At 45.3% G+C, this 24,049-nt stretch overlaps 2 protein-coding genes across 4 annotated transcripts in view; both read right to left on the bottom strand.

Moving 5' to 3' along the window:
• The window catches only part of KIAA1614 (KIAA1614 ortholog), a 41,032-nt gene extending 27,929 nt beyond the window's left edge, over window positions 1–13,103 (bottom strand). Inside the window, exons 1-3 of one of the 2 annotated variants that reach the window (XM_060276625.2) lie at window positions 10,493–13,103; window positions 4,844–5,014; window positions 298–1,278 (exon numbers count right to left, since the gene is read on the bottom strand). In XM_060276625.2, the coding sequence (XP_060132608.2) occupies window positions 298–1,252 (955 nt within the window). In that variant the 5' untranslated portion in view covers window positions 1,253–1,278; window positions 4,844–5,014; window positions 10,493–13,103. The remainder of the gene's footprint in view (window positions 1–297; window positions 1,279–4,843; window positions 5,015–10,492) is intronic. The other variant, XM_035123755.3, reaches the window with a different exon arrangement.
• A 6,794-nt stretch (window positions 13,104–19,897) lies between these two features.
• Window positions 19,898–24,049, bottom strand: part of XPR1 (xenotropic and polytropic retrovirus receptor 1) — a 100,680-nt gene continuing 96,528 nt past the window's right edge. For both annotated transcript variants that reach the window (XM_088674862.1, XM_035124297.3), the window contains one exon: window positions 19,898–22,072. In XM_088674862.1, the coding sequence (XP_088530988.1) occupies window positions 22,012–22,072 (61 nt within the window). In that variant the 3' untranslated portion in view covers window positions 19,898–22,011. The remainder of the gene's footprint in view (window positions 22,073–24,049) is intronic.

Here is a 24,049-nt window from a genome sequence, read left to right as displayed (position 1 = left end):
TTCTTCTTTTTTAAGACCATGGGCAAAGGGATCTGTGGCATCAACATGGATTAGGGCCCTCATATGGATTGCAGAGTGAGGAGAAGGGAAAAACAGCATAAGCTGGGGACTTGGTATGGTGGCTGCATCTCCTGAGGTTCAGACCAAGATGTCTAGGGGAGCAAAAAGCAAGGATCAAGTGGAGAGGGAGGTGGAAATTTTGCAATACTTTCCAAGCGCTTACAGTACCACTACTACCCATCCAAGTTGCAAATATTTTTTGGTTTCTGAAAACCTCTTCACCCTGCATGCACATACCGTTTCTGGGCCCGTCTCTCCCAAGGCCTGGGCCATCCTTCTTGTGACGGCGCAGAGTATGCGGCTCCCGTAAAGAATGGCTATTAAACTGCGCCGCGCTCAACATCTCCTGCAGCATCGACCGGTTCCTCTCCACTCTCTCTGCCAGGGACAGGGTGCTGGCATTGCTTCCGCCGCTGCAGAGACTGTCCCAGCTCTCGGTTCGCCAAAGGCGGCCGGTTGTTCCGTCATCTTTGTGGAGGAAAGGGCCGCTTTCAAAATCCATACCGTGAATGAGGTGCTCTTCTCTGCCGTTTGCATCCTCAAAATATTTCTGGTTGAAGGAAAGGTCCTTTAAGGAGCTGGCCCCACAGAGGCCATTTTGGGGTGCCCTTTTGGCATTTCCCGACGAGCCCCTTTTATCCATCCTGTCACTTCCTGGAAACCTCTGGAATGGCTCGGGTGAGCTCCAGCCCATGCTCGCAGGTTCTTCTGCTGCCTTAGAGCCCTTCAGAGGTTCAAATTCGTCAACAAGCAGACTTGTAGGTACTGCCCCTTGAGATCCCTCCTGCTTGAGACGTGGGTAGTCGGTGCTGTCCAGCAGCACATCCGTCAGGTAGGTGCGGATCTGGGCCTGAGGTTCTACCACAGCATCCTGAGGAGCAGGCTCCGTCAGCGGCTTCCCTTTCCGGGCCTTGGCCTTTTTGGGAGAAGCCCTCTCCTGGGGGGCTGCCTCCGCCTGCCTGTGGGCGGCACTCCTCTTCTCTTTCAGAGCTTTAACTTTGGACTCCAGAACAGAGGTGCCCTTGCTTGAATCCCGCAGCAGCCCCAGTGGAACCCAGGCTGGCCCGTTGAGACAATGCTCCCCTGCATCATCAATGTTCTCGGGAGGCTGTTTCGCTCTAGGAATATTTCTGACACATTGCTTCAAGGCGTTCAGCGTCCTTCTCTTTTCAGTAGCGAAATTCCCCTCCATGCTCCCACTTCCAGGTGGTGAGGTACCTTTTTTTGTGGGGGGAAACAATAACAGGCATTTCAATACGCTTGCTGGGCAAGAGAACATTGTCTGAAGGGCCTTACCAGGGGGCAGGGTTGGCTATATGCAAAAGAGGACAGGGCCCTTGCACCTTTTAATAGTTGTCTAGAATTGGGAATTATCAAAGGTGGAATAGCTCTGTTCTCTTTTGCATCTGGCCAACCTAAGAGGGACCCAGATAGAGGGTTTCATACTCTGCACTCAAATATCCATAATTATTCAAGATAACCAAAATTCTGCACAAAATAAATCCTGCCTAAATTGTGCAAATTTATGTATTTCATTAATTTTATACCATTTATTCTGTTCTCTCCAACCACGGGGACAGAAAAGCAGCACAGTGAGAATTAAAGGCCCACTCTGTAGTCACTCCCAGGGTCATATTTACTACATACCCAAATCATAATCCAGATTGTCTGTCAAGAAAAGCAGAATCTTACAGCCTACGTGCATTATGTAAATAGAGCAAACAGCAATTTAACATAATTAAGTCTTCAGTTTTATTATTTTGCCTAATATATTCTGGTTTTGCTCGGTCATATGAAAGTGCGCTTTGGTTAAACCACTGAGCCTAGGGCTTGCTGATCAGAAGGTTGGCGGTTCGAATCCCTGTGACGGGGTGAGCTCCCAGCTCCTGCCAACCTAGCAGTTCGAAAGCTCCTGCCAACCTAGCAGTTCGAAAGCACGTCAAAGTGCAAGTAGATAAATAGTGGAGTTTCCATGTGCTGCTCTGGTTTGCCAGAAGCGGCTTTGTCATGCTGGCCACATGACCTGGAAGCTGTACACCGGCTCCCTCGGCCAATAATGCGAGATGAGCGTGCAACCCCAGAGTCGGTCACGACTGGACCTAATGGTCAGGGGTCCCTTTACCTTTATGAAAGTGCAAGGAGTTTTTTTTTGCAGGGCAAAAGCACCTCAGGAGTGGTGCTTTTGGGTACAATAAACCCCCCCAAAAGGAACTCACCCCTTCGTAAGGTCTCATCAACACTGGAGTTTAATGTGGATTTGAAACATCTTGTGTCTCTCTTTTTGTCACATCTACAAAACATCCTCCTCATCCAAGTGGTAATCCACACTTTCCACCTGCTAAATTTGGATTTCCTCAATCCATGGTTAATCTGGCCAGGAAAAAAAATGGTACTACAAAACTTGCAGTTTTGATGCTACAGCACTGAGGGAGGGGGCAAAACTGAGGGGGTTCGGCTGACTGACCGAACCCAAAGGGTGCTCATCAATGGCTCCTCCTCATCCTGGAGAGTAGTGACTAGTGGGGTGCCACAGGGTTCTGTCTTGGGCCCAGTCTTATTCAACATCTTTATCAATGACTTGGATGATGGGCTTGAGGGCATCCTGAGCAAGTTTGCAGATGACACCAAATTGGGAGGGGTGACTAATACTCCAGAGGACAGGATCACACTTCAAAATGACCTTAACAGATTAGACAACTGGGCCAAAGCAAACAAGATGAATTTTAACAAGGAGAAATGTAAAGAACTGCACTTGGGCAAAAATAAATGAAAGGCACAAATACAGGATGGGAGACACCTGGCTTGAGAGCAGTACATGTGAAAAGGATCTAGGAGTCTTGGTAGACCACAAACTTGACATGAGTCAATAGTGTGATGCAGCAGCTAAAAAAGCCAATGCAATTCTGGGCTGCAGCAATAGGAGTATAGCATCAATCAAGGGAAGTAATAGTACCACTGTATTCTGCTCTGGTCAGATTTCACCTGGAGTACTGTGTCCAGTTCTGGGCACCACAGTTCAAGAAGGATACTGATAAGCTGGAACGTGTCCAGAATAGGGCAACCAAAATGGTCAAAGGCCTGGAAACGATGCCTTATGAGGAACGGCTTAGGGACCTGGGTATGTTTAGCCTGGAGAAGAGAAGGTTAAGGGGTGATATGATAGCCGTGTTCAAATATATAAAAGGATGTCATATAGAGTAGGGTGAAAGGTTGTTTTCTGCTGCTCCAGAGAAGTGGACACGGAGCAATGGATTCAAACTACAAGAAAGGATATTCCACCTAAACATTAGGAAGAACTTCCTGACAGTAAGAGCTATTCGGCAGTGGAATTTGCTACCAAGGAGTGTGGTGGAGTCTCCTTCTTTGGAGGACTTTAAGCAGAGGATTGACAGGCATATGTCAAAAATGCTTTGGTGGTGTTTCCTGCTTGGCAGGGGGTTGGACTGGATGGCCCTTGTGGCCTCTTCCAACTCTATGATTCTATGAAAACAGAGCTGCAGGGCCCTTAGGGTAGGGAGTCTCCTAAATATCCAGCCTCTTCACACATTCTCCCCCTGCACCTCTCCCAGTTATCAACTTCCATAGCCATCTCCAACAAAGCTATCTCAACAATGTTTAAACATCTGAAATATACTCCGGCTTGGAAAAAGGTTTGCAAAGGGGGGTGGGGTGGGCATGGAATTAAGAGCTTCTTTTCCCACTTGCTGCTGTACTGGGTTGTTCCAGCGGCGACAAGCAGGCAAGCATCAAAAAGGAGCACCGTGCCCATGGCAACGGGGACGTTCATGCCACTCTTTTCAAAGGCATGGAAAAGAACAGTTTCCTTATTACTTTTGCACCATCCCACTGCCTATTATGCACAGTTTGGATTCAGAACAGGCCAACAGGGCAACATGGTTTAACGGAGAATCTGTCAGAAGCCAATGCAAGCTGCGTGTAGCTGCAGTCGATTGCTATCCTCGTTTTCAAAGCATAGGAAACCATGGCCATGTTCACACATCACTACAAACCATGCTTTCTGCACCACACAAGCAAATGCCTGGGGACATTCTTGAAACACTTATTATCTGCCCCCGGATTGGATAGGGACACTAATCATAGCAAACCAGGAGGGAAAGAACGAGAGTTCTTCCAAGAAACCACCCCAGCAATGAAAAACGGAAGACGATGGTGCTACACACCATGAATGCTCCACATTTGCCATCCCGTCCTCCTGCCACACCAGTGTGGCACACCACACCCTTTGAGGGCCACTGCTGTAGAAAGTCAGAGCAACAAGACTGAGCTCTTGGTTTCAAACCAACTTCGTTTGAGGTTCGGGACCTGCCAACTTGCTCGCTCGCACACAACCCGATTCTTGAGCCAGCAGCTGTTGCCTCACTTTCTCCATCCGAGCCCCAGCCTCATTTCTAACTGCCACAGTAGGAAGCTTCTACTTGCACATGCACTCAAGCCTAGGGAGTGCAAAGCCCACAAGAGCATCATTTGTAACTGCCACGGTAGGAAGCTTCTACATGCGCATGCATTCAAGTCTAGGGAGCGCAAAGCCCACAAGAGCATCATTTCTAACTACAGTACCATGGTAGGAAGGCTCTACTCGCACATGCATTGAAGTCAGCAAGCAAGCCTAGGGAGAACAAAGCCCACAAGAGCATCATTTGTAACTGCCACGGTAGGAAGCTTCTACATGCGCATGCATTCAAGCCTAGGGAGCACAAAGCCCACAAGTGCACCCCCTGGAATTTGCAATCCAAAGAGACAAACGGAGAAGATTCGTGCTCACCAAGCCTTCTCCGGCCGGCTGCCCTTCACTTTCCTCGAGGGGGAAATGGGCACGGCTGCAGCTTGTGCAACTGAGTCCGGGACCCGCAGCTCTGCGAAGGCATTCTCCCCGAATCCATCCAAGACCCGAGAGAAAGAGAGTGTTTTGCACCAACTGGATCCATCAGAAGACCTGAAAGGACGGAGCAGCCGCTCAGAAAGGCAAAAGGGACTTTTCTTGAGCCCCGCGGGCATCCCCTGAAGAAAACCAGGAGTCTCTTCTCACTTCGCTCGCCTCCTCATGGGCCAGTGAGAGGAGAAGATGCCAATACAAATATCGTTTTGTATATGCATATATATGCACAGGCTTAGGGAGCGAGTGTGCTGAAAGAAGATGCACATATAAAAACCATGTTTTACACGCATATATGTATGCACACGCTTAGGAAACGAGGGCGCCCAAAAAGCGCGCAAAAAAAGCAGGGCCTCAAGATGTCGGGAGGAGCACTCGGCCTCCTTCCCCAGCCAGGCAGCCAGGCAGCAGAGCCCCCTACACGCGTTCCCCTTGGGACCTGAGAAGCGGCATGGCGTGGAACACGCGAGCCCGGTGCTCCCGCTCACGACTGGGCCGCGGCGCCAGGCCTCGCCGGTCTTGGCTGGGGCTCCAGGGAGACCGAGGATGTGGCGAGGCGAAGCTGGAAGGCCGCTGCTCGCTCCTGAAACCCCGGAGAAGGGAGGGAGGGATGGCGGAGAAGGAGGAGGAGGAGGGAGGAAGCGGGCTGGCTCTCGCGCGCTCTCTCAGCGGCCGCTGGCTGCCCTTCAGGAATGCGCCCTTCTCTCTCTCTCAGGGAGATGGCTGGAGTTGGAAAAGACCTCGGAGGTTGGGGACGGCGAGGCAGGAGGCGAAGGCCGCTCTCCGGAGGAGAAGGGGGAAGCTGAAAAAGAATTATTATTATGCGAAGTCCACTGGCTGAATAAACTAATAATAATAATAGTTATTAGTTATTATTATTATGCCAAGTCCGCTCTCAGGAGGAGAAGGGGGGAGGCTGAAAAAGAATTATTATTATTATGCCAAGTCCGCTCTGAGGAGAAGGGGGGAGGCTGAATAAATAATAATAATAATAATAATAATAATAGTTATTAGTTATTATGCGAAGTCCACTCTCTGGAGGAGGAGGAGGAGGAGGAGGAGGAGGAGGAGGAGGAGGAGGAGGCTGAAAAAGAATTATTATTACTGTATTACTATTACTAATATTACTATTACGATGCAAAAGCCGCTCTCTGGAAAAGGAGGAAAAGGGGGGGGGGAGGCTGAAAAAGAATTATTATTTCTATTTCTATTTCTATATTATTATTGCTATGACTGTACTGCCCTTTATCTAAAGCTCCCCGGGGGGAGAACTGCCCCAAGAGCTCCGGTTAGAGGGCAGTATATAAATTCAATAAATAGTAAGATAAATTCAATAAATAATAATGATGTGATGCTTCTATCTCAAATGAAAGTGGCCCTAAAAAGATCAGCGAGGGCATTCTCAGGGTACCGGTTCTGCCCCCCTCCTAACATAAAGGCTGCCCCCCCCAAAAAAACCAAATCCTGGCTACACCCATGGTAAAAGAGAAATGTTTTCTCCTTGCACCTAAAGATATGTAATGATAGTGCCATGTGAGCCTCAGTGACGCCCCTCTTTTGGATGCTTTCATAAGACATCGGTAAGAGCTTCTGAAAATGCTTTAAAACGATAAGCTCAAAAGCAATTTGAGATGCTTAAGATCAAATGTTAAAATTATTTATTATTTGCAAAGGAAGGTGCTACCTTTCCATTCAAATAGATGCTCAAGCTAGCGTACGATCTGAATCCTGCTAAACAATAAAAAAAAAAAAGGCAGTAGCAGCAGCAGCAAAGAGGCAGCAGATAAAAGAGGTCCATGAACAAGTCAAGGGAATGAAAAAGAACAGGTGAGCAGGTTAAGCACCTGCCTGAAATGTTTTTGCACAGCAGCAACAGGCCATCAGAGAAGGGGAAAAGGCCTCCCAGTCTCTTGGTAGGGAGTTCCACAGTCCAATCTTCTCAAGTAATGGTGAGTACTGGCCCCATTGGCAATGGCAAAGCTGGAGGAGCCAGGAAAGAAATAGACTGAGCAAGAAAGCAGTGGAGGGGGGAGGGTGTCCGTGAGATTGGGGGGCGGGGCAGAAAAAGCAGGGAGCCCAGCAGTAGGTGGAGGCAGAGCTAATGACAGGCAGAGCCAACTATAATTCTAGTTTAGTCCCCATTTTCCTGAGTTCTACAGCACATCTCTGAGCCCGATGTGATTAGTCCGTGGAAGGAAGGGCTCCTTCCAGCTCCTTTATTTAAAGCACTTGCTGGAGAAAGAGAAAGATGAAAGCCTGCTTGCAAGGATAATCTTCCCTGCATTTACGTTCTGGTACGCCCTGAACCTACGTAGTGAGGCTTAAGGCATAAAATCCATGTTAAAATTTGCTAGTTTTCCGGACCAGTAACTCAGACTTTGAATCCATCCAACTGTCATTTGGGGTCAAGAGTCTTTTCTTTATTTCTTCCAGGGAATTCATATTGATCTCTTGTTTAAATACTTCCCTAGTTGCTTCCTAAACAGCCCAATTTCCCTTGTGCACAATAATAAGAGCAAGGCAGACAAAGCAGCATTCTGTGTTCTCTCCTGTCCAGAGATCTGACCATCCTTTATGTGCCACTGTAGAACTACCGTACAAAATGTAATAAGTAATGTTGGCGGTTTTTCTATTATTTTTTTAAAGTTCAACTGTGATATAAGAAATGTACCTTAAGCTATAGGTGCAGCTGTAGCCTAGGAGCCTTATGGATGCACCCAGTGGCCTCGTGTTGCTACGAAGGCTGCAAACAATAAGTTCACATAGCTTTGTGTGTGATTGAAGCTCTTTGTGTGGGTTAACTTCTAATCCTTCAGACCCCCCTGTTTGGTAAGGCACGTAGCAAGCATATATGGGGGCTGGGTGAGGCTGAGAAATGTTTAGGCTCGTAGAGTAGGAAGGGACCGACCCCTTAATCCAACCACCTGCACTATGCCAAATGCATCTCCTGGCCATCCAACCTCTGCTTAAACGCAAAGAAGAGTCTGCCACCTCCCAGTCTGTCCAATGCTGAATTTCTAGAGCAACAGGGAAAACAAGTCTGCTCCATCTTCTGTGTGATAGTCCTGCAGATTGTCTCCCCATAATCTTCTCCAGTCCTACCTCTCCTCTTTCCACCATTCATACAACATTGGTTTCTAAATCCCTTATCATTCTGGTTGCCCTCTTCTGGACATCCTTCGTCAGTGTCCTTTCTAAAAGGTGGCGCCCAAGACTCAGGACTTTATATGTGGCCCAACCACTGCAGAACATAGTGTAACTATTGCTTCGCCTGATCTTGGAATTACGCTTGTGTTAACGAAACATAAGACTGCCCCTGCATCATCACACTGCTGGTACAGAAGCTGATCCATGAAGACACCTAAATGCTTTTCACATGTACTGCTTCCAAGCCACGTTTCTTTCCCCAGTCCTAGCTCACCTATTATTTTTTTGTACCTGAATGCAGATTTACATTTCTCTCTGTTGAATTTCATCTTGTTAGTTTGGGCTCAATATTTCAGGTTGTTGAGATGGTTTGGAACCTCACTTCCGTTATCGATGCGATTCTTCCCAGCATTGTGTCAACTGAAAAGTTGATAAGCAGCCCCTTACACCATTGTGACAAATCCCAAAATAGTGCCTTCCAGAGATTTTGTGGACTACAATTCCCATCATCCTCGGCTATAGGGATGATGGAAGCTGTATTCCACAACACTGGAGTGGGGTGGGAGTGGCGCATAGCTGCCAAGTTTTCCCTTTTCTCGCGAGGAAGCCTATTCAGCATAAGGGGAAATCCCTTTAAAAAAGGGACAACTTGGCAGCTATGGAGTGGCGGCATTATATTGGCCTTTCCTATATTATGATGCAGACCAACAGCAACACCTAGAGAACCTCTGTGGAAGAAGCACTTCCCCAGTTTAAGATTTTCTCTTCTCACAACAGGCTGGCTGGTTTAAAATGACACACACTATTTTAATGGAAGTGCAGAATTATTAAGGAGGTGGGATCAGCCTCTTGGTAGATTTTCGGCTCATTGAACCACTTAAATCAGAGATGGAGTTTCTTTCATCACTGATCCTATGCTCTGCTTAAGGAAGAAGTTTCCACCTCTAATTCCTTTAACTATGTAAGCTGCCCCTTTGGTTCCTTTTGGCTCCTCGGAACCATCCTTTCCAGGTAACCAAAGCTGAGCCCTGTCAAAACTTTCACACTCTCAGAACATCTTTCTTGTAAGAACTCTCCACATTACTTGGCCTGTCAAGGTTCCCCCACTCTCCTAGGGATTCCTCGCAAAAAAGGGGGGGTGGGATCCACCGGTCTAGAAAGGCTCTCCCCACACCTTGCCAAATTCATCCAAGCCTCCTACCTCCCTCAATGGTGGTTATTTATCTAGCACGTTCCATGTGCATGGTGGTTTATTGAGTACAATGACAGTTCCCTGCCTGAAGGAGCTTACAGTCTAAACTCCAGCATAGGAGAAAGAGAGGCCAGGGAAGGTAAAGAATACATGGTGCTTAGGCTTATTTACACGCCAGGCTAAATGAGCGCATGGGAATGAGGGGTTTGTGGCTTCGCAGAAAAGGTGGGTTAAGCCATCTAGGGAGAGCACAACAGAGGCAATATTCAAACCCAATGCCCTCCAGATTCATAGCTCAGCTTCTTAGCCACTGTATTACGCCAGCTCTCAAACCAATTTAAACCGGCACCCGATGTCGTGACATTCTCTGTTATTGTCCTACAACAGCCACCCTCCTTCACCTTTGGCTGTGCTGGCAGGGGCTGATGGGATTTGTAATAATAAAATTATTATTATTATTATTATTATTAGTGCCATAGAGCGAGGGCACCACATTTACTGCTCCCTCCTTAGCATATAAAAGCAGCTGACTACCACCCGTATATCAGCAAATTAGGATCTAAAACTTGCAAGTGCTGTGTTTTTTAAAGTGTTCCTGCTGCTTTCATTCTGGTTAGGGCACCCTTGCTTTGGGGGTGTCAAATTGGGCAGAAGACTCGCCACAGCCACCCAAGTTTCTTAGCACACGTTCTCTTTTTCTAACTCACAATACGCCTGCCAAAGAGTAACACTGAAGATGGCCAAGACGTCAGCTGGTGCCAAGGATGCATACATTGGATGGTGACGGAGGGGTTTTGTTTCACAATGCAAACATGTTTTAAGCATAAGATAACCAAAGATACAGCAGGCCATCAAAGGAAGGTTTTTTTTATAAAAAATAATGATTACCCTATGATGAAAAACTAGGCAGCTTTATTACACCAGTGTGTGGTGATGTAGAAGTGAGATTTTGAATTGCAACACTGCACAGAAAATGCCAATCCAAGGTTTTTGTGCACCTCTAAAATTTTGAGCTTGTTATCTATCCTTTGGGATCAATGGAACAATAGCTGCCTGTAAGCTTTAAAACACTGCACACACAAATAAAAATACAAACACACCCACACCCACACCCCTTTCCTTGCTTTCCCAAATGTATAGTTTTGTCTTTGTTTGGGATTAGCAAACCGCTATGGATGTTTTAAAGAAGCAATTCTTACCTGAATATTGATCATGCAGCCATTCCAGTTAAACCCAGCAGCTGGTAAAAGGGGAATGGGAAGAGAAGGGCCAAGATACTTTCCCTAAATGAAAAGGAATCCTCCGCTCTTCATTCTTGCTGTGTCGTCCATAGCTGCAGGGCATCTGTCCCAAGTTGATGGTTTAAGCTGCAGCTTTTGATATTCATGATTGGTTTCATAATCCCGATCAAAAAAGGGAAATCGCTAGGATTATGAAATTGTTTTAATCCGCCCCTGCCCCATCCATGGCTGTTGACTCGAGCATCACCTTCGTTGTCGTCTTTTAAGTGCTCGCCTAAACAGAAACTCCTTTATAGAATTCCTGGTAAATCGTACTAGAAACGCAAGGCCTGATTTTTTCCTCCCCCCCCCTTTTTTCCTTTCCTTTTCTTTTTTTGCTAGCTGCTGTAGCAGCAGAATGGAATGTTTCAATTTCCGGTATACTCTGCCCATTTTGCAAATCTCATCAGGCTGAAGAAAACCAAGGGCTGATTTGTCACTGGAGTTAGCACAGAGACTATTTTTGACAGAGGACATGTGCGACCGGCTAATGAGGAAGATTACAACAATGTTCAGAGGAGTTGTTGCTGTGTAATTTAAAGCTGGCATGGATAAGATGGTTAGTTAGACGTCCTAATTTTTTACTGCTGCTGCTGTTTGAATAAAGCAAGCATTTGGTCCTGCAATACATGCACTGTGACTTTATGCAACACTGAAACGTACTCAAGGGAAAAGGGTAATTCTCTCCATGGGCATATCCACCCACAAGCCTTCTGCTGAATGTTATTACCCTTCTCACCCCCCTTTTATCAGAATAAGGGCTAGCACAACACCATCCCACAACTTTCAAAATTTTATGATTTGGCATCCACAGTGTTTCATCCACACCAGCAGGCCATTCATATGCCCGAGTGTGTCTATTATATTCATGCATAGAACCACCACTTTCTCCATGCCTCCTATTTAGGATTTGTTGTTTTATTTTTTGAATTTATATACTGCCCTATACCCGGAGGTCTCAGGGCAGCTCACAGAATAAAATCAAAATATAAAACCACGAAATACATAATCCAAAATAAAAACAACCCAATAACCCTCCACCCCCCCAAAAAAACCCACATTTTAAAAGGGTATAGGATCCTCACAACATTTAAAGTAACAAATGTGGACAAGAGCCACTCGTTGCAAAGACAATTATCTCAGAAATGTCTGTAGCAATATTTATTGGCAACCAAATTGGCCGGGTGCCTTTCTGATACAAAGACAAAAATAGATTTGAAATAAGAGTGGGAGGGGGATTTAACTTTGGTTGTTGAGCAGATGTAATACTACCGTGTTTCTCCAAAAATAAGACACTGTCTTATATTTATTTTTCCTAAAAAAAAAAACCCCACAGTGGCTTATTTTCAGGGGATGTATTATTTTTTATTATGCGTCCAGCCTTGCCTCTTCCTTGGGGCCCTCCAGAACTGCGCCTATCACTATGTCTTATTTTCGGGGTCTGGCTTATATTGCGCAAATGCTTAGAAATCCTGCTATGGCTTATTTTATGGGTATGTCTTATTTTAGGAGAAACAGGGTAGTGCTTCATGTTCTGCAAGGGAAAGACCTGTATCTGATGTTGCAAACGAGTCCTCTCTGCTGAGTTTCATCTTCTTCCTTCTTGGTGCTGTTTCTACCAGTGATGCACTTCCACCAGAACGTTGTTTGTCCATCCCAGGGCCACCATGGCTTTCTGGATCAGCCTCCTGTATATCTGTCAGGGTCTGGAAGGGTGCTTGCATCAAATTCAAAATCACTTTCACTGCATTTTATTTATTTAGTAGATAAAAAAAACCTGGCCAGATCTTCACCAGCAACACTTTGGGGCCTTTTAAAGGTCTCCTCTCCTTTCCCTTGGCAGGTGCAGCAGGCTCACCAGAGCATTTGGGACTGTTGAGTGGAAGGATCCCCTTGGCCAATGGTTTAATACAGGGGTTCCCAACAAAATTTTCTCGAGGACCCCTCATCGAGCCGCTATTGTGACAAGGAGCCCCCATTAATTCCTAATCCTAAATCTAATTCCTAATTCCTAATCTAATTTTTCCAGTAAGCTTAACACTGATCTTGTAAGGGTTAGGTTCAAGGGACGCCGACGATTTAGGTTCAATGGACACCGACAAGATCGGTTCGAGAGTCACTGACTTACTTGCTTGAACATCAAATGCATTATCTTCCTCTTCATCTGTAGGCCTTTGTCGTTTTAACGAACCACTTTTTAACCAACGGTCCATTTTTAACTACGCGAACTGTAGCTTCCGCGAAAAACAACGCTTTGTTTACAAACACTACTGTTTTGCAAAGAGGCAGCGCACGCCAGGGAGGAGGGAGGGGAATGGAGAAGACAGGGTACCTGTGCAGTAGCGCACAAATGAAGCCGACGCGCGCAAAGCATCTTGGGGAGGTGAGCGTTAGTAGAATGCACGCGCTGCCTCTTTGCAAAACAGTAGTGTTTGTAAAGCGCCACCTAACGGCATACAGCAGAACTACTGCCTCTATCTAATTCTAGTTTTGTGCTAGACTCTACTCATGCAGGAAGCGGCCAAAACAAAAAATCTGTTATACGAAATATATTTAATATATTTTTTATTCTAATAGCATCTTGCGGACCCCTCTGCCATAGCTCGCGGACCCCCTGTTGGGAACCACTGGTTTAATAAGATCTGGAGAAGCACAGAGGAAGAAACTTCTCCTGGGGAACAAGTAGTCCAGCGGCTGAGGAGTTAACACACTCCCCACCCCTGTACTGCCTTGCCGGTTCCTGGGAGTAGGGGAAAGGAAGAGAAGTAGAAATGGGGGGGGCACATCTCATTTCACTCCAAAGGTCTTACTTTGATCCCTCATCTGTTTCATTGCAAGCTTCACCAATGACTCAGCTGAGGTATAAAACTGTCAGGAACTGTTTTTTCTTGTCTTCTTAATAGCCCTGGAACTTTCAGACCAACAGAAAACCTAGCAATAGGCTAGACTTTCTGACGTTGCACAAGTCCCTCTCCCTCTCTGATACTGAGAAGAGGGTGGGTGTTGGAAAACGAAAAGCTGTTATCCTACAGCCGTTCCTGGAAATAAAATGTCTCTGGTGTGCCAAACTGGACCCGCGGAGGTGTGGAAGTAGAGCACTCCCGTCCCCATATGTCACTTAATGCATCAAAAACAAACCCCTCCCAAAATGGAATACTGTAGTTCCACCTTGAAAGAGCTTGTGTTCAGTTTTCATGTCCGTACCAGTCTTAGCAGTGCTAGTCAGTGGTTTTTATCTCAAAGAGGAGAAATTGGGATGTCTGCAGGAAGTCCCTACAAGTTTTGTTGTTTATACTGACCTCTTCAGTTAAATGCATCAATGCTCGGCAATTCACACTCCTTGAAATAGCCAATGAACCCCTTTGCTTTTCCTCCATATGTTTGATCAAACAGAACTGGCTGTTTCAGCTGCCAATCCTGTACCAACCCGTTCCCCTTGGTCAGGCATAGGCAAACTCCGGCCCTCCAGATGTTTGGGACTACAATTCCCACAATCCCTGACCACTGGTCCTGTTAGCTAGGGATGATGAGAATTGTAGTCCCAAACATCTGGAGGGCTGGAGTTTGCCTATGCCTGCCCTTGGTGCAGAAGAACTACAGTGACATTAATAGCGCATGCGCAACACTCATTTAAAGCACTCTTGTATTACTTTGTAAAGTCAGGGCTCCCGCCCCCCCCCCCAAAGCAAAGGATATTGGAAATGTAGTTTAAGGGTGCTGGGAATTGTAGCTCTGCAACTGGTCTAACAACTCTCAGCACCCTTAAACCACATTTCCCAGGATTCTTGGGAGGGGGACGCAACTGCTACAATGGTGCAGGGGTGCTTTAAATGGAAAGTGGGCATGCAGCCTCGAGAGGTTCACTTTCAGCATCATTAAGAAAGACAGAATAAGAGGCAGATTCAGTCCAAGGGGTGCAGAGCAGCTCCCATTCACTTCAACAGGGCTTGCGAAGCAGAACTTTCCAGAGAACTGCACTCATGTTAATCAGTTGCCACTCAATTTTTCTACTTCAAGTACCAAGAATTCTTGGGCCAGCCCCACTCACTGAAGTTCAAATGACAAGCAACTTGCATGGCAACCTTTGCAATCCGAAGGAGGGAGCCTTTTGCATTGAAACGCACTATGTGCAATCACCTCTTTTGATCGTGTTTCTTATCCCTGCCTTGTACAGATCCTTCCAGCAACTCCTGCAGCCCAGCTGGTGCCAAACACATTGCTCTGCTCTGCTTTGGACCACATCAGCGAGGCTGGGGTGTGTGTGTGTGTCTTGTCGTCTAGGCAGCCCAGAACTGCCTCACACACTGTCCAAGGAGGTCCCTTTGGTGCTGCTAATAGCAGTTTGACTTCACCCCCCACAGATGCACTCCATTCTTTCTCAAGACAGATGGATGCCAACAAGAAGCAGGGAAGCAATACCTTGCTAGCACTTAGAAATTCCCCATAGGGATTTAATTAAGATGTGACACGTGTTATTTTTCGGGAGTTGCAGTGGAAGAGCATCTGCTTTGTATGCAGAATACCCCAGATTCAATCTCCATCTTCAGGAAGGGTTAGGGAGTCCCCTGACTGAAACCCGGAAGAGCTGCTGCCAGTCACTAGCTAAACTGTCTGATTCAGAATGAGCAAGCTTCCTAGGTGGTTCTGATTTTAGCTAGTATTTAGGATTTTTTTTAATTGAATGGTGTATTATTAATGTTTTTATATAGAATGCTTAGAAGGTTTGCTATTAAAGCAGCATAAAAACTATATAGATAAAACAACAGTAATTTATCCCGTATAGGGTTATCTGAATCCACAAAGCTGTATTTGAAAATGTTCCTTTTCTTGTCCCAGGTCTTGTGGAGCAGTCTATTCCCAGGTAGGTTGTGGCCAGTGTTATTATCATCTATATGTTCAAGAACCAAGTTGTCAAGGAGGGTCAGTTACTGTACACAAAATGCAAAACAATGAAGCAGGCACAAAGTTATTGGAAAACAAAGCTTGTAATAATGAAAAAGACAGATTAATAAACCAATCACTTTTTTTTCCTTTTAAAAACACAAACCACATTAACTTTTTTTTTATACAACCATCTAGGAACTATGAAACAGTACCACATTGTGCATTTTTTAAAACCTACTTATCAAGAAAGTTAATTCCACACTTCAGAAAAGTCTTATATCCATTTTGGGGGGGGAGGGAGGGGAGGGAGAAGGAAACAGCTAATAGCGCAATCACGGATAACATCATCATGAGTCCAAGCAAGCGGCAAGTCTTTGTCCTCACCTTTTCCACTGAGCCAAAACAGGAGTGGAGAAGGGGATAGAGAAAGGAAGAAAGTAAAGAGAAAAGCACCCACAAGAGGACTAAATCACATTCCATAGTTACTTTTGACACCTATAGCTCAGGGCTTCAAACTTTATATAATCATCATGTAGACCAACACACTGGAAGGGTGTAGAGGAATGGGAATGAGGAAGAGCAGGGCAAAGGTGTGAACGAAAAGTTCATTGCCACCTCCAAGCACCGTAAGAAGAATCTACACAGTATAAAGCTAAATAGGTTGGAGGAGATTTATCGTATAGATTGGTAAGCAGGCTCATTCACTAGCCTGTATGGGCACGAGAGGATTGCGTTTTCAGTCTAATTATCAACCCTGCAGCTCCCTTTACCCACAACTACTCCAGCAGTGCAAAAAAGAAAAAGCGTTTTCTCAGTCGAAGGCTTGGGTTTGCCCATTGATACATCCTGCAATCAGAATCTCTGTAAGCATCCTGGTTGCTTTCTCATAGCGCTGCTGGAGTAGTAGGTTCATCAGTCTTGCCCCAGAATGTGTGACATCTCTTTGGGCTCGTCACATTTATGGGGGCAGTTTTAATAGAAGAGCAGCAAAAAGACGCTGGGCACGATATTAGCATCATGGAAATGACCCTTCCCTTCCGGATCAATGAGGTCTTCCTCTCCTTTTCCCCTCTCATTAGCCAGCTGAGCCCAGAGCTCCAGTACTTAAGGCCGAGCAATTTTTCTCCACATGGCTGATCAGCTGCTTGCAGGTGAAAAGGATATATCAGTTCCGGTCAAGCAGAGATAGGGGGCCTCGTATCCCTTTAGTTGAACTCCCAACTTCCATCAGCCCTACTCAAAATGGTCAAGGGATGATGGGAGCTGTAGTGCGGAAATATCTGGAGGGTCACATTCCCCCCCCCCCACAAAGTTTGGTGCTCATGAAGTATGAGGGCTGTCGTCACAGTAAAGGGGTTCAGTTGCCCCCCATAGTTGCAACAGACACTGCCACCCCACCTCCTGCCAGCAACCAATCACGAGAGGGGCAGTTTGCAATGTCTAAAACGAGGCATTTTAATTTATGCCTCGGATAAATCTCAGAAAACTGGCTTTCCTCAACATTCTTAGGGGAGTAGAGGATTATCACAGTAGCCATGTTGTCCACCTGGAACACATCTTATCTGCCCCAGTTTACTTATGGCAATGAAAATCTGTGGCCCTCCTTGGTAATGTTTCCATGCAAAGGAAAACGCACGTTAAAACCGAATCATTTGTATCTTTGGGAAGATCTAGATCAGTGTTTTCAAACCTACCCTTTTGTTGAACCTCGTCGCTGTGGGGTTCCTGGACTCTGCATTTGGTTGTGGGGCATATGCTTTTGGGGACAGTTTACAATGGATGTTGGCAAGAAACACTGGACCTACTGTTGCCCCATGTAACCGTTCTCAGCAGCAGTACACTAAAGAGAAATAATAGCTGACAAATTCTATTTCGAGGAACCATTCCTGCAACTATTGACTTTCTAATTAAGGAGCACCAGTGTTCCAAGAAACACAATTTGAAAGCAACAGATCTTCTAAACAAGAAAGAAGACTGTCCCGTTTGGGCTTGTTATCAGTGTCAAGTCCCGATAAACAACAGGCAGTTTGTAAGGGTGAGTGTAGCAGGGCATTCCTATCCCTAGAATCCAGAACCATAGAACTGAGAATGCTGCACCAAATGGAGAGATGCTGCTAATCTTTCTGCAGAGCTTGCTTGCTTGTGGCAGTCAAGAAAACTGAACAAATGGGATAGCAACTACAGTCTGAAAGATTATCAAAACCTACCTTTATTGTATGCAAAAAAAAAATGAATCCTGGTTCTAGAGGTGCAGGAAAATTCCTAGTGATCTCCATGACCTGGGAACCACCATGGAGAAGGAGGAAGAGAAGACAGCTGGGGGTCCTGTGATTTGAGACAAACCTTCCCTCCATTTGCTCAAACACAAGAAAGCGGGAAATCCCTTTTTAGAAAGGAAAGCAAAAGCAGCAAAGTGTTTCTGCACATTCTCACACAAGATGCTTCTAAAATGCCCATGGTAGGCAGAAGGCAAATCTCACTAATCTGCTCTCATTTAAGCCACGTATCTCGATTTTTTCTAACATAGCTCCACCTAAGAAAGTTGCAGAGAGGGAGACACCCTGAGCTTAGAGGCTGCTGAAACAAAAGCTAGAGATGAACAAGCTTCTAAGACAGTCAAAAGTCATTTCAGAGAGGAATTGTTGCACAGGCAAGTCTTTTGTCCCTGCGTCACCTCAGGTGACATATGTTTTACCAATTACTAAAACCCTTACAGACTGCTTATTAGAGGTGGAAGTGGAATGAGTAAACACACCAGAAGCAACACCCCCCCCAATGTCCAATTTGAGGGGGGCGGTGGGATCCCACTGCCTGTCTCCATCAAAAGACAGCCTTTTCAATTCAGGAAGGAGGAAGCAGTGTCCTGGCAGTCTCAATATTCCATCTTTAAGTTTAAACCAGCTGTTCTTTTTAAAGTGAGAGGTTCAGGGAACACCACCTTTCTGGCACAGCTGTGACTCCCGCCCTGCACTGGCCACTGTAAGAACGAAATAAGAAATTCAGAGAAGAGGCTCTTTTTAAAATTGATTCCAGAAGCATGAGTGACTCATTTCAAAACACCTGAAGCAGGTAGTCAAGGATCTTGTCCACAGCTAGCCTAGCATGCTTGATATGATATGCAATTTGGAAAGGAATTCCAGTACTGGCAAGACCTGCAGTCTCCTAGCATGTTACATATAGAAATCTGAGTTAGCACTGAAACTGTCATTCTTCTTTAATTTTGCCTTGCTCTGAGAACGTCATTAATGTTGGGAGAGTGAAGACTATTCCTCTGTATCAGAATCAAATGCAACAATTCAATGCCCACAAGAATTGATAAGGGTTCCCATAGACATAAGGTCTGGACCAGCTGTGCAGTCGTTTCCGGATAAGCTGGATGCATCCCGCTGCTGACGATAGTTTTTTCCAGAGCAAGGCTTTTCAAGTTTTTAATGCTTCAGAAACCTACAAGGCCAGTTTGGCCAGAGATGACGCTATGACAAAGCGCAGAAAACTTTCCACGTGCTCCTAAGGCCAATGATGTTTGCCAGACACTATTTTCAGTTCTCTTTATAACTATCAGCCGTCTCCAGATACAGCCTTTCCCTTCATCCTACCTGAGTTCATGGGCTGCTGAGAATTCTCCAGTGACAGACAGACTGCTCCTCCTACTCTACCCTTGTTCTTTCAAACCTCCCTGCCAAGTTCCCTCTACACTGGTTTAAGAAGTATTTCCAACATTGCATTGCTTTGGCAGGTGACACATGATTTGCTCAGACCAGCATCCCAAGGGTAAGTTGATCCTTTCGCGCCGTTAATCTTCCTAAATTTAATAATTAGTTGCCATTATTCTCAGACAGTCAGTGGTAATTATCAGTTAACAACCAGATTGCTGCATAAAAATAAAAAATCAACTATTTTCTTAAGTAAAATACAAACAAAACAAAGCCAACCCCTGGAATAGGGGGGAAAAGAGAACAAAGCGAAAAACCCTTGAAGTATCTCAAAGGTTCTCCTTAATTGCAAATGCATCTTGTCTGAGAAAGGCAGCACGGCCAGGCTGGAGCTTCTGAACCCCAGGAAGAGGACATGTAGGGTCCAATTGTTAAAATCTGTTCTCAGAATTTTTTCCTCTTGGAGCAGCTTGGTTTTGGAATACCAAATGGGCAGAAGAACTCACACAGCACAACTCCCATGTTTTCTACCAACATCCACATACCTCTCTCCCTGGCCATCCATCATGTTAAAATTTGTGGGGTTTTTTGCAGTTCTCCCAGTTATTATCTTGATAGGCTAAAGCACAATACAAGCGACTGTGATTCTAGGACTCACTCTTCTGCCTGCTAAGAGGCCCTAATTTGCAGCCACTGTTTTGCTGACTTATTTTGCTCTGTTGAAGAGTAACAGATTCCAATCTCTAGTTCCTCTGGGCTACAGGCACATTATGAATACTTTTTTAAAAAAGCCACAGTTGCCCTACAAAATAAATTTTGTGAATGGCTTGAGAAGATAAGTGGGCAATAAATAGGTAAGCAGGGTCACAATGATCAACTAAGAAAAAGGAGGAAAGGTTTAAGGAGGAGGAACCCTCTTTGCTTAAAAGTGTGCCTCTGATCTGCAGACCCTAGAAGACTCCACAGGAGAAAAGGAACTAGCAAGAAGTTACCACCTGAAATGGCTAAAAAAGAGAGACAACACAGTCCTTGCTGTGAAGTCTTGGAATAGAGACAGAGTTCAGGGAAATTTAGTAGCTTCCCCACTATATGGTGTTGACCTCACACACGCACACACTGTGTAACAGAGCACAAATAAGATTTCGTTTGCTAACATTAAGCACAAATGCGTGGCATACACAACAAGGCTTGCGACTACGAGGGGTGGATATGGTCATCTTAAGACATTCATGCTGCTCTATCCTATGGGCTCTGGAGGCCAACGTGGATTAAAACAAAATCAAGCTGGAAACTTTTCCTAAGGAATTTTCTAAACTGTATGGCCATCTACCCTTACTCCCATTAGCAGTGCCACTTATAATACTTGCAGAAGTCAAGTCTAACACTAAGCTTGGCAGGATTTGGGGTAGATAGGTTAAAAAGAAAAAAGAAACGAAACGAAAGCTAACCTGAGGATGTTCTTGGCCAGTGATTGTCAGAAGAGTATTTGCCAAAGTATGGCAAGTTTTTTTTTATAATTATTATTATTTTTTAAAGCATTAAAAAGCCCTTTCTATTGCAATACCAATTTCCGAGACTACACAGTCTCCAACTCACCTAAGTGACAAGGTCTTGAGTGTCTGCCTAACCCCCATTTCGACTGATGAATGCATCATCCTGTATCCTCAACAAGGCAGACCATTTCTTCACTTAATCCCAAGTTTCACTCCTATTATGTAGCTGAAGTAAATGGAATAATGCATGTATTCCCTATTTAAAAGGGTAATGTCCTAAAGACTCAGCTCGTTAAAGCAAAAAACTTTTCCTAATCTACAAACTAAGGCTTTTTTTTGCACAGGTATCTGAGGAACTGCATGGCATTAGCTCCAACTAACCTCCATCAGAAAGCTGAAGATCATTTGTACTATTTCTGCACAGCTACATTTTTAAAAACAAAACCAAAAACCAAAGAGAGACAAGGATGATCTGGCTAAAATCATGCCCAGGTTTCTGAAGGACCGGCAGCAGCAGCAGCAAGTAAAACCCACAAGAGAAACTTTGGTTTAAAACAAATCAAATGGAAAAAGAGAAAGAAAAAGTCAGGTCAAACCGGTGCAAATTCTCTCATCAAAGAGGTATTTTAAAGGGCGTAACCTCACAGCAAGAGAGATTCAGGATCTACATCCCCTCCCCCCCCCACCACTTGCCTTGTTTTCAGAGAGCTACCGCCTTCATTGCACAGGACTCAAAACCATTCTCTTATAGTTGTTAACTATCATAAATAATGTGAAAACTATGTGCAACAAATACATCGTATTTCCAAAAAAAAATTATAAGAAAGTCACATCAAATTAAAAAGTAGCTTCATGAATGAAGGTACTGCCCTAAGTGCACTTTCCCGGCAAGTGCAACCAGTGCCTTGGTGCTGGATATGAAGGAGAACACCAAAAACCAGAGCATGAGCCAGAGTTAAAAATGCAGGTCCAGCTTTAACCCGTCAAAACTGGACCGAGCAGAGACTGAGTGAGTTCTCGGTAGAGTCCCCTTGGGGAGTCCCAAAGATGCTTCCTCATCTAAATTGTATGTCCTTGAAGCGATTGCAAACAATCTTTAAGACAGTTCCTTCCATAAGTGTCCCTCTGATTGGCAAAACGAAGTAACCTTTTTATTTTAAAAAACAAGAAATCAAATCAAAACCAGAAGAAAAGAAAAAGGAAACACAGTGAGCTTGTTGGAGTCCATAGGATCCGGTCCGGAAGAGCTCAGAAAGTGTGTTCAGATTTTTCTCCGGTTTTCTGCTGGGAATATACCAGAAGTTGGGTTGTTGTTGTTGTTGGTGTTGTGTGGGGCGGGGGGGGGGGCAGGGAGAAGGTAGTAAAGCGAGAGATCACAAGGGATGTGGAACTTGGTTCTGTGGACATTTCATGTGTTTGCTTCGTCATCTGTGTCTTCTATTAACACCTTGGTGTCACGAGACTTGGACCTGGGGAAACACAAAATTAAAACACAGCTGAAGCAAAAATATGTAACACAAGATAGAGACTTTGTTGTCTTGCATGATAATAATAATTAATTCATTTTTTATTTACAGCATCTGTGTTTGATCCCACAACATAAAGGTTCTCTGGTTGGCTTATACTTAGTAAAGAAGTAAAACACAAAATAGGGATTTTATGCACACTGTCTGATTTACAGAAGTCTAATGTGTGTCATCCTTACTTCTCAAGATCAGGAGGTAAAGTTCATGGAGGCTGGTTGTGTAGACTAGGACAAGGGTGTCTGAGCAGGTTAGGTGGGGGAGAATATTTTTACTCCTCAGCTACATGTAGACTCTACACATTTTGAGGTCTCTGTGAACAAAGCTATAAAGCTCTGTTATGGCCTCTGCCCATTTGTTTTTGTTGTTTAGTCGTTTAGTCGTGTCCGACTCTTCGTGACCCCATGGACTATAGCACGCCAGGCACTCCTGTCTTGCCCTGCCTCCCGCAGTTTGGTCAAACTCATGTTCGTAGCTTCGAGAACACTGTCCAAACATCTTGTCCTCTGTCGTCCCCTTCTCCTAGTGCCCTCAATCTTTCCCAACATCAGGGTCTTTCCCAAGGATTCTTCTCTTCTCATGAGGTGGCCAAAGTATTGGAGCCTCAGCTTCACGATCTGTCCTTCCAGGGAGCACTCAGGGCTGATTTCCTTTAGAATGGATAGGTTTGATCTTCTTGCAGTCCATGGGACTCTCAAGAGTCTCCTCCAGCAGGTTGCATATAGCTTGGCATTCTTACACTGAATCTATCCTGCCCTAATTGCTGCATCTTTCCTGCTCGGCTTCACTGATCTCCAAATTTAAATTTCTTAGAACTTTCAAAGCCTTAATCTTGCCTTAATCACAAGGGTTTTTTTTGTTTGTTTGTTTGGAGAAAATTAGAGCGACAGGATTCTAAAGCACCACTTACTACAGACAACTAATTCTTTCATTATTTTTTTAAAAGGTGGTGTTTCCAGTTACTGCCAAAGTGCTGATTTTAAAAACATAGAAGGCAGTAGGTACTAAAACTTGAAGATCAAAAGTGACCGGGTGTCAGGGGACCACCAGGGGTCAGCGGAGAGTCTGGTGGATTGGCTCTCAGACGCTGCCACAGCCCCAGAGCCTAGCGCCTGGCAGCTTCCTCTAGAAGGTGGGACGGGGGCTCAGGAGGAGGTGCAGACCCTTGGGGATGTTGAGGAGACGAGGTTCCCAGAGACAGGGCTGCCGAGGGCGGACCAAAGCACTCAAGAGGGGGAGGCTCCAGAAGCCCTCAACTAAGCAGCTCTAGCAGAGAGGGTGCTCCACCAGCACCCTCACCCCAACAGAGAAGGGGGGGAAGAGGAGGGATCATCGGAGGAGGTTCAGGGTGCCCAGGGGGCTATGCTGGAGGAAGTCACGAAGGGAGGTGCTTCCAGATTCTGGATCGGACTAGTGCAGTCATGCTTTTCGATGCTCTGTCTTGTACATATGTACTGTATATAAATAAACCCTGTAAAAACCAAGCACGGGGTTTGGAGCTGCTTACTCGTGAGGAAGCCTCTAATACCATTACACCTGATAAGGCAGTTATTAGAAGGACTTTGCTCTTCAAAAAATCCCGCCTTTTCCTTATGTCTTGCTCACAACCTCCCCCTTTTCTAAATTTTGATTATTCACCTAGCTCTGGAATAAAAATTGTGATCACGTCTATTGTCAGTGACTCATAATCAAACAACACCTGCATAATTTGTTCAGGCTGCCCTCCTTAAATCTGCCTGCCATGAGCAGATTTTGCAGTCTCTTCCTAAAGACCAGGCATCCCCAAACTTCAGGCCTCCAGATGTTTTGGACTACGGTTCCCATCTTCCCTGACCACTGGTCCTGTTAGCTAGGGATCATGGGAGTTGTAGGCCAAAACATCTGGAGGGCCGCAGTTTGGGGATGCCTGCTAAAGACTGTGCT

Source organism: Zootoca vivipara, chromosome 7 (assembly GCF_965207765.1).
Source record: "Zootoca vivipara chromosome 7, rZooViv2.hap1.1, whole genome shotgun sequence".
In the NCBI taxonomy this organism is placed as follows: Eukaryota; Metazoa; Chordata; class Lepidosauria; order Squamata; family Lacertidae; genus Zootoca; species Zootoca vivipara.
The sequence above is the reverse complement of the archived record's forward strand: the minus strand, read 5'-3'. Positions and strand labels throughout refer to the sequence as shown.